This window comes from Nelumbo nucifera, chromosome 1 (genome assembly GCF_055504915.1).
Source record: "Nelumbo nucifera cultivar China Antique chromosome 1, China Antique-T2T, whole genome shotgun sequence".
In the NCBI taxonomy this organism is placed as follows: Eukaryota; Viridiplantae; Streptophyta; class Magnoliopsida; order Proteales; family Nelumbonaceae; genus Nelumbo; species Nelumbo nucifera.
Genome location: NC_142649.1, coordinates 33,879,053 through 33,890,394, shown reverse-complemented (window position 1 = coordinate 33,890,394; position 11,342 = coordinate 33,879,053). Strand labels below are relative to the sequence as shown.

Sequence of the window (11,342 nt, the reverse complement as noted above, 5' to 3'; positions counted from 1 at the left end):
TACCTTTTTAGAAAATTTTATTGGTTGGGACACAGTTATACCATGGTCCCTACACATAGTATACTTCTTCGAGACTAGAGAAGAATTAGAGAGGGAGAAAAATCTTTCATCTTCTTCAATCAAAAATCCTAAGCGGGAAGCGGTTAAACCCTTTCTTTCTCTTGACTTTCAGACTTTCGTTCTCCTGCAGCTCTGCTCTCATAGGCCACAGCTCTCGCCAATCAGCGGTTGGCAGTCTCACCCTCTCAACTCTCACCTAGTTATCGAAACTCTAAAGTGGGAGGACTAAGGAGCCTTCCGATCTTAGGTTCTCAGCTCTCAACTCTAAGAGCACTGGCAACGGCAGGTCTAGAGGATATGACTGTGTGAGTTCTTCTTCTTCTTCTTCTTCTTCTGATTTGGGGTTCTTCTCTATAGACTATAGTTAGGAGTTGGGACCTCAAAATTCGAACTTGGAAGGATTGATTGCACCAACAAGAACCCTGCGGGCTGTGGCATTGCCCCCATTAAGGGTGAATAAACCACAGCTTCGTAGAATCACATTCAAAGGTAACACCCTGAAATTTATTAATTTGTTGATGGATATGCAAATAGATATGCAAATAAATTTATTAATTCATTAATTTATTAATTTTGCATATCTATTCATACTTGTGTGCTCAAAATAGATATGCAAAATGCAATTAATTATTAGAGACTAGAGTTTAGAGTAGTTATTTCAAATCTTGCATTTCTTATTTGGGGTTCTTCCTTCTTGCCCTCTTTGTTTGCATAACTGCATTAGAATCATAGAATTTAATAAAGAATTTTAACAAAAAAAAAAAAGAAAGATAGTTGGGAATATAATTAAAATAGTAGGATTAATTAGTTTCATTAGTTACCTAACTAATAGTCAAACCATGAAAATGAAAGTAATTGCAAACCATGAAAATGTAGAATTTTAAGATATGAGGAACTTATTAAGATTTAAGAATAATAAAGTCACCTATATGGATCTAACACATTAGTTGTACTTCAATACAACTTCAACTGGAAGCTAAATAATAAATCTAGAATTTTATGATATGACTATATGAGGAACTTATTAAGAATAATAAAATCAGCTATATGGATTTAAAACTTTTATATGGTCAAGGATCATAAAGCTAACACTTAACAGTCATTAATTATTTAATTTCATTTTCATTAAGTGCTAGGGAATTAAAAAGATTCCATTTATGCAGTAATTCCATCATCCCCCGGCCATGGTCATAATGTTTTATCAACAAATGTTCCATCAACCTCTATAGGACCCTCACTCTCTCATTCTGTATTTGGTCCTTCCCCTATAATCATGGTTGACATTGCTGATGACTCCTCTCCAAATGAGACAAGTCAAACAACAATTAATGCATAGTATAATCCCATTGCCTCTCCTTCTACCATAGATGGTACTCAGACGAGATCTCGGAGCCCTATTGAAGAAGATGGCCCAATACCGAAATCAAAGAGACAAAAAACTTCATATGTATAGAAGGAATTCAAAGAGCTTGAACTTGCTGATGGAATGAAAAAGGCACAGTGTGTCCATTGTAAGAGCAAATTATCTATACAATCTACTGGGGCAACAAGTCATATGAACTGACATTTAAAAACATGCATACCAAGAAAATTGGCTCAGAAAGGTGAGAAACAACATAAGCAGCAAATGACATTGAATTTCCAACCCGTGGATTCCAGTGTTGATGTAGACATTGTAAGCCCTCCTCTTTTAGATCCTACTATTGCTGCAAAGTATGATCATTCTAAAATGAGGAAAGCAATTGCTCATTGGGTGCTTATGCATGAGCATCCATTTACCGTAGTAGAAGATGAAGGGTTTAATTTCATGATGAAGATGTATAATCCTGCTTTTGAGAAGATCTCTCGGAAGACAACAAAGAATGATTGTATAGCTGTGTATGATGATCAAAAGAAGAAATTGAAGAATCATTTAAAGGGTATTTCAAAGATTAGCATAACCACTTATCTTTGGAAGTCACAAAACCAAAGGATAGAGTATATGGTGATAACTGGTCACTTTGTAGATGCTAATTGGAGGTTACAGAAGCGTGTTTTCAATTTTGTCCATGTTTCTCGACCTCGTCGTGGGGTTGATATTGCAGATGCTATTTACAAGTGTTTAAAGGAATGGGACCTTGAGAATAAGGTGTTTACAGTTTCTGTGGATAATGCATCATATAATGATTCATGTTTGAGGTTTTTGAGAGAGATTTTTTCAAGAAATAAGAAGTTGCTTTGTGATGAAAAATTGTTCCATGTGCGATGTTGTGCACATATTTTGAACTTGTTGGTTCAAGATGGCCTTGGTGAGATTGGTCACATCATTGAAAATGTGCATGAAAGTGTCAAATATATTAACCAATATGAGGCTAGGAAACAAACATTTTCTGAAATTGTACAACAATTACAACTTGGTACAAGGAAGTTGGTCATTGATTGTCCTACTCATTGGAATTCAACTTTTGAGATGTTGTCATGTGCTTTAAAATTCAAAGATGTGTTTCCGAGATTTCAAGAAAGGGAACCAAATTATGACTACTTGCCAACTCCTGAAGAATGGGAAAAGGTGGAGAAAGTATGTGAGGTACTTGATGTTTTCAATGTAGTTACGAACATTATTTCTGGTAGTGACTATCCTACTTCTAATTTGTACCTTAGTGAGATCTATAGGGTGAAGGAAATTTTGAACTTGAAATCAATGGATGAAAACGATTTCATTAGAGGGATGGTTGGAAAGATGAAGGGGAAGTTTGATAAGTATTGGGGTGAATGCAATCTATTAATGGTTGTGGGTTCCATCTTAGACTCGAGATGCAAATTAAGGCTCATTGAGATATGCTTTCCAGAAATATATTCAGAAGCTGAAGCTAGAAATAACATTGAGCAAGTTCTAGGGGCTTTATACCAACTCTATAATGAGTATGTGACTGCTTATAATGCTAGTAGTGAGCATTCCTTCACTCAAGAGAATAGTAGCAATAGATATTCTTTAAGTTCTAGTTCCAATTCTCAATTATCAACAAGTTCGGTATAGCCAAAGTTGATAAATTATGTGAAGAGAGTTGAGACCATTCCCTCATCGAAATCAGAGTTGGATATGTACCTTGAGGAGAGTGTATATATTTTTGAGGATGAAAGGTCACATTATGAGTGTAATGCATTGGAATGGTGGAAGGCTAACAATTTGAAATATTAGGTGTTGTCAAAGATGGCTATTGAGATTCTTGTCATTCCAATATCCACAGTAGCTTTAGAATCTACATTTAGTGCTGGTGATAGGGTAATTGATCCTTATCGTGCATGTTTAGCTCTAGAAACTGTTCAAGCTCTGATTTGTGGAGGGGATTGGATTCATGTTCTTCATGGAGTGAAGAAAAGACATAAGGTATATGACACTTAACTTCTATTTATTATTGTTTAGTGACACTTTAATTATTTATGCTTTGATTTGTTTATCAATGATTTAATTCTGGTACTTTTGCATGTTTGTAGGTGGACAAAAAGTCAATTGAGATAACTCTACCGATCTCTTGATGCCAAGAGAAGGAGATGTGGCCATGTTAATCATTGGTTGTGGTTTCAAGCATGAGAGTATTTAGGTTATGGATTTTTGAGTTGTTTTATGGTTAGAAAAATTCAAGGATGAACTATTGATTGATAAGTGGATCAAACTTTTGAGTTTATTACTTTTTTGAACTATTAAACTTATTTAATGGTTTGATAACCCTTTTTTGTAATAGTTGAAACTTTATTTGGCATTCCTTTTTAATTGGATTTTCTTAGCATTGTTGATTTAGCAACTAGATGTTCTTAAGTTATCTGCTGAAATTGTTTGATGCTTGCATAAGTTGAGAAGCTTAGAGAATAGAGAAGCAGGTAATTCTCAGTTTATCCATCCTATATTCTAATTCAAGTGTCTTTTTTTGCTTTTTTCTGTTTTTTTTTTCTAATCTTTTTATTGTTTTCAGCTTGGAACAACTCTAGAAGATAGAGAGGGAGAGAGTTTCCTATGGAGGGGACTCCAGGAACAAGGCAGAGACCAGTTTTGTCCTCCCCCTACCCTTCCTGTTTTCCTCCTTTTTTTTTAAGTTTAATTGGATTCAATTTTGTTGTAGTCCAACTATGGTTGGACTATGGTTGGTATGTGCACTTGTTTCTTTCCTGCGTTCTGTTTATCATGGATTTATTGGTTACAACTATGGTTGGTATATGCACTTGTTTTAAGAATCCAAGTCACTTGGTTGCTATAGCTTGTGCCATAGCTTGTTTATTAGTTCTGCACCATTAGTCTTTGTTTATTAGTCACTACTTTTCTCTTACTTATTGGTGGTTGACCGTCCATATAAGGCTGGGGATTTAATTGTTGTATGGTATAGTGGTTGCTTGTTTGGGATCATTTAATTAGCCACCACATGATTTTTAAGTTGTCAATGCATTCTATGTTGACAGTGCTAGTTGCTTCTACAAAGGCTGTTGGTGGTGGAAAATTTCCCTTAATAATTTTCTTTGTTTTTTCTGATTTTTTGACTTCTTTTATTTATTACTAATACATCTTAAACTTGGTATGTCATGTTAACATAGGTGTGGACCTCAACCAAATTCAAGGCTGTTTTTGAATTATGGTTTTGTTGATGAAAGTAATCCATATGACCGTATCATGGTTGAGGTGAAATTCATTTGCTGCCCTTCTTTTAATAAGGTCACCATATCTCTAATTGGTTCCTCAATATCAAGAAAGGAGATTTGTTGCTCAAAGACATGAGAAGCTAGTTGTACAAGTTTTCCATGTATGTATTGAATATCTTATCATGAATTCTAACATATACTTTTCATAGGTTTTTTTTCTCATTGAATACAAGGACTTACCTTCCTATAGGTATATGCAGGCAAAGAAAAAGAAGCAGTTTCAGATATGCTTCCTTATTTACGATTGGGATATGTTTCAGATCCATCTGAGATGCAGTCAGTTATTTCTTCGCAAGGCCCTATATGCCATCCATGTAAGTTCATCTTATTTAACTCCTTTAATGAATATTTTGAGCTCCATGGAATTATGGGTGGGAACATAGCAATAATACAGAATATATACATATTTCCATAAGACTAACTTCATTAAATTACTACAGAAACACTAAAAGGTTCTTGAAAACCTTTTTGTAATCTTCACATGAGTGCCAATGCCTCCTCTTAGTCTAATCTTCAAATTCTGGGTTATTCTTTCCATGGCTCACTTTTTCCTTTTTTTTTTCTACCCAAATTTTTGTCAAATGTGTCTATCTATCTACAGAGAGAGAGAGAGAGAGAGGACGAGATGCTCTCCTTTTTATTTTCTCTTTTTTGTATTTCTTTCTTGAGCCCTCAATTTAATTTCTGATAAATCAATGGTAATCAAATAATAAATACACAGAGAAATAACAAAATAGGTGTGGAGAGTTTCTAATTCTTCACCTTCACATAGCCTCTCCATTTGCAAATTAATTCAATGACCTGAGTTTTCAGCAGGTCAGGCAAGGGTAACTAACCCATAGACTGCCACTATTTAGACTTCAATCCTGAAAAATATGTAAATAACCTTTTGACTTTTCAGACTTGACTTCAAAATTATTAAATGCCAATAGAAAAACAAAGGATGATGTCAAAACAGAGGACATTGTGTTCATAGAGAGCTCGAGCTCGAGCTCGAATAAGCTCGGTTCATTATCAAGCTCGAGCTGAATCAAGCTCGAACCTGTGAATTTTGTAATAGAACCGAGTTCAAGTTTATATTTCTAATTTGAACCGAGCTCGAGCCCAAGCTCGAGCCTTGCATTTTCCTACCAAGTTGAGCTCGAATACTCAAATGTTCGGCTCGACTTGGCTCGAATCCACCCCTAGTTATTAGCATTCAAGCTTTAAAGTGGGCCCCTCTTTGATTTTGAACTCCATTAAATTTCACTTGTTTAATTGGCACCTTCCACCTTCCACCTTCCACCTTCCACATTTACACATTCAAGTGATTGCATTAATTCAAAACCTTTCTTGCTTTAGTTTTTTTTCATTTTTTTAAGTCGTTGCATTTGATTATCTTTCTACCATTTAGTTCATGTATTTAGTCAGCATTTGCATTTTTTACCATTGCAGCATATATCATTTGCACTAAGTCTCCATTATCTAAACCATTTAGAGTTAATTGTTGCTTTTTAGAGTTATGTTATAGGTTTTGCCAATTGTCTAACTATTCTCTATCCGCTTATTGTTTATATTTGTTCTCTTGATACATTCATGGAATAATTAGTTTCTTTTCTAATGATTTGGTGTGTGGTAATTTTCCTTTTAAAGGCCCAAAATTATAAAAGCATTCCTTAGAACATTGGTGAAATAAGGGCTGGTTTAACCGAGCATGTGTGGGGTGCCTAACACCTTCCCACACCATACCTTGGTCCCCAAACCCAAAGAATCTCTCATTCCCATTGGACAACGGGTCACCAAGAAAATTAAAAAAAAAAATGTTCTTGAAAATCTTGGGTTTTCCTAAATTCCCAAATCCCAAAAAATTTAGGTGGCGACTCCACTCCATACTCATTCCGTCCCCCTCTGGGTCGGTAGCCACACAAGACATGCCAAGTGGGTTTCTTACCTTCAAGAGTATACATTTGCAATTCATCACAAGTTAGGTACTAAGAATAAAGTAACTCAGTCAAAAGGTTTGTCTTTTTAAAACTTTATCTTTTAAAGTAACTAGGTTTGATCTTTTACCATAAAATTGTAAGACTGACCCTTACTTTGTTAAGATATAGGATGAATGCAAAGTTGGACAAAATGATAAGTTCAACATTTTGGATGGTAACCTTTTTAAAGAAAACCAATTTTGCATTCTAGAAGGATCTCTACGATTGCAAGTTATAAAAGAACTACATGATGGAGGCTTAGGTGGCCATTTTGGAAGAAATATAACCTTGCCATGGTTCATGAGCGTTACTTTTGGCCTAAATTAAACTGAGATGTAGAGCGGTTTGTTCAACAATGTTTGATATGTTAAAGGGCCAAAGGTAAAACTCAAAATCATGGACTTTACCAGATTCTATCCGTTCCAACTCAACTATGGGAAGACATAAGTATGGATTTTGTGCTTGGTTTGCTAAGAACAAAACAAGGCTTTGATTCTATCTTTATGGTGGTTGATAGATTTTCAAAAATGGCTCATTTCATTGCATGTAAAAACACTATAGATGCTTCTCATAATGTTCATCTTTTTTTCAAAAAAATTATTCAATTGCATGGTGTGCCTAAGAGCATCACCTCTAATAGAGACATGTGATTTGTAAGTCATTTTTGGCGCACTTTATGGAAGCTCATGGGCACTCAACTCCAATTCTAAAGTGCATGTCATCCACAAATTGATAGACAAACTAAAGTAGTAAATTGTTCTCTTGGTGATTTACTTCGATGTCTAGCAAGTGATCATCCTCGCCAATGGGACTTTGTTTTGCCCTAAGCTGAATTTGAACATAACAGTTCTAAGTGTTGATCTACTAAAAAGACTCCATTTGAAGTAGTTTATGGGAGGAATCCAAATCATGTATTAGATAAAGTGGCATTTCCTAATCTAGGTAAGAGTAGCATGGAAGCTGAGGAACTTGCTAATCACATCTATGAAATTCAAGAGCAAGTCAGAATGAATCTCAAAAAGGCAAATAAACGGTATAAAGAAGCTACACATGTTCATTGTTGACACTTAGAATTCAAACAAGGTGATTTTGTCATGGCATATTTGAGGAAGGAAATGTTCTCAACAGGTACTTACCACAAGCTTAAGTATAAGAAGATTGGCCCTTGTCACATCTTGAAGAAAATTGGGACACATATAAGATTGAGTTACCATGCAGAATGGCAGTTGGTCCAATCTTCAACATTGCTAATTTATATCCTTTTCATGATGACCTGAATCAGTCCCCAACTACTATTGATGATTTAGGAATTTAATCTTCACTTGGAAAATAAAAAATACTTGATATCCTTAATATACGTTCAACAAGTGTGTGTCAAGTCACTTACACACAATATTTGGTTCATTGGAAGGACAAACCCGTATTAGAAGTTGCTTGGATTAATGATGAAGACTAGAAAAATATTTGTGACAAATTATGGAAGACAATATCTACATCAAAGCTTGAGCGAGTTTTTTTCAAGAGAGGGAGAATGATGCAATCCACAATCATGCTCTAAGAAACATAGAATCATATGGTAGTTGTTAGTGGACTTCTAATAGATAGTTCATTAAAAATTCCAATAACTCCTAATAGCTAGTTTTGCATTTAATACTCCAATAACTAGTCTTTTATTTAATGTTCCAACAACTAATTTTATTCCCTATATAAAGCCTTGTAATCTCAAGCCAAAGGCATCAAGTTCTTTCCTTTGTTTTGAGAAGCCTAGAGCCTTCTTTGAGAGTTGAGAAAGTCCTCTCTTTTGGTGAGTGAGTCCCCAGCTTTGTTGCCTTATATAGTAAGTCATATCATATTAATAGAGTTTCATCCAATCTTCTTCATTTCTCCAATTCTTTGAACAAATTTCTTTTACATTTTCCCTTTATACTTGAACTGCATCAAAGATACTAGTTGTAGAAAAGGAAGCTGTGGGCTTCACTCTTTTCTCTTTCTATTCAATTTATATGGAAATTGTATGTCATTTGGTAACTTTCTCTTGAGCCTGAATTTGCTCCTCACATCAACCTCACAACATGTCCCAATTGCACATTGGAAACATCTCCTGTACTTGTGTGCTATTATTCGTGGAGAGATGTGTTGTGGTGTGAGGTGTGCTTTGTGAGGAGCAAATCCCGACTCATTTCTCCCACATTTTCCTCTCTCATATTAAATACATAACTAATATAGGGATAAACTCTTATTGAAAAATTAAAAAAAATAAAAAAAATCTAGGCTTGATCATTTATGACCTGGCCCACAAATATCTATCTGGCAGAATATTTTATCAAATATATAGTATAATGTGTATGATATAAAACATTTATGGTATATTATATGTGGTATAATATATTAATATATAAATAATAAAATTTTAAATGTTTTTGTAAATTTCATTTAAAATTAAATTAAAATTTTCAGTTTTTAAAAGCCATTTTTTTATTAATTTATACAAGCCAAGGCTTGGGCCTCTTGCCCCAACAGCCTCAAAGACGGTTAATACACTATAAAAACCCAACGTAGTCCATGATCATCACTTACTAAATCCAAAGTTTCTCTCATCTTCTATCACATAATCACATAATCTAATGTGTATGTCTTAGTCCTAAAATTTCTTCGACTATCCTTGAAAATAAATATAATTTACTAACTTAGTGTCCACTTGGAAACAATAAAAATTAATGCAAATTTATTTAACAATAACAATTAAAAAAAAATTATTAGTGAAATTAATAATTATTAAATATTAGTAAAACATAAAATCCATTTAACTTTCATTTAAAATAATATAAAATATTTTAAAAAAAAATTATTAACTTTCAAAATCCATTTAGATTTCTTTTAAAAATAATGAAAGTTAATTAATTTTAAAAATAATTTTCTAATTCAAAATGCATATAAAGAATAAAAAAATTATCAAATAGTACATTACCCAAAAATAATTCTTGGGTTGGACAAGTTCTTTCTACTTTAAGCTCGGTTTACAAAGCCCACATATTCCAAACAATAATTAATAAAAAAATTATTAATACAACTTATGATCAATTTAATTCAATTTAAAAATAATAAAACTTAGAAAGAATAATACAAATTTATCTAGCAATAAAAAAATTAATAAACACTAATAAAAAGAATAAAAATTAATGCAAACTTATAAACAAGACATAAAGCAAAAAATAATGATTAGGTGAATTGTTTAGCTCAGCTCAATTAGGAATGTCATAAGACTCTTACCTTAATTTTGCTTGACAAAAACCATGCATTGCATATTGTACAAAAAGGGATTATAGAGGATCCTAGTTCTTCATTCTTAGTCCAAATCCTTATTCCTCATATTTTTCCATTTCTAAATTGGAGGAATTGCCATTTTAAATCACATTCATGTATGCCTGAATAAGGGGCTTGGGCCACCTAATCCATACAAATAAAAGCTTAATTAATATAGTTGTAGAACGGCTTGGACATAGCCAAAATGTTTAGGTCAAGCTATCTTTATTTTGACCTCCCCAACAACCCAGCTAGTGTCCAAGTTTGGTCTAAGTAGAACTGGTCCTAACCGCCGGGGGTGCGGGGCGGGAGATTCACATGCACCCTAAAACCCTAAGTAGAACTGGTCCTGAACTGACAAGAAATTGCATTGTATTGGTCTCGAACCAAACCTTGTAGGGTTTGTAATTTTAGGCATAGAATTGAACCAATATTAATTTTAATATGTATATAATTAGATAGAGAGAAAGAGAGGGGGGGGGGGGGGGCAAGGTAGAGCCAATCCCAAACCAATAATAATTAAGACTAATAATCAGAACCATAATTGACCCATTAGTATAAATCTTGGAACCGAAACCATTATAATCGGCTAGTTAGCTCAGGTATGTTGGGTAGACCTAACCATTGTCAGCCCTAATCTGAGCCATGTAATTGGGTTATTAATGTTAGTGGATCGGGTAAAGTGGTTAATCCACACGGACCCAACTCTATCGTATCAACCTTAATTAAGCTTTGAATCAGGTTTAGATTGAGGTGAACTTACGCTAAATTCAACCTATTTACATTGCATCATTGAAATATGAATCCGCTAAAATAGATCAAATCGAGTTGGATATAGGTAGTTCAAAATTTGATTCGTTTATATTTAAATTTGAATCGAATATTATCCATTGGATTTATATTAGATTCAAATCGAATTCAGGTTAAAAATAGATTAATGAAAAAAATGTATTAAATTTTACTTATACAAAACTTGAACCTATGATAAAAATTTAAATATATATGAACACACATATATTTTTGAATTAAATAATATTTAGATTGAATAGGGGTAGATCCATATTGCATCCAATTATAATGGATCGATTTTGGATAGGGGTGATCAGGAAACTTGGACCAGGCTTGCAGTATTGGGCCTAAGCCCGGCCTTAAAATTTGTGAGACTGATGTGGGCCCAAACTCTTTTCTACAACTATAGACCTAAGCCCAAAATTTTGAAGCCAAACTTGCACAGGCCTAGCCGAGTTGGGCATGAAATAATCACCCAAATTTTGATCTCCTTTAAATGAGACAGATTTAGGTCGGGAGAGGGTGTCCCAGTCCCAAATGGATTATTAATTGGGACAAAAT

At 33.9% G+C, this 11,342-nt stretch overlaps 1 protein-coding gene across 1 annotated transcript; it reads left to right on the top strand.

The window, feature by feature from the left end:
• The first annotated feature begins 834 nt into the window (after window positions 1–834).
• On the top strand, window positions 835–10,451 carry LOC104612079 (zinc finger BED domain-containing protein RICESLEEPER 2-like). The gene is made up of 2 exons (XM_088887985.1): window positions 835–4,829; window positions 4,919–10,451. The coding sequence occupies exon 1, from the start codon at window positions 1,688–1,690 to the stop codon at window positions 3,074–3,076; it is 1,389 nt and encodes a 462-aa protein (XP_088744111.1). The 5' UTR covers window positions 835–1,687; the 3' UTR covers window positions 3,077–4,829; window positions 4,919–10,451.
• Window positions 10,452–11,342: the final 891 nt, after the last annotated feature.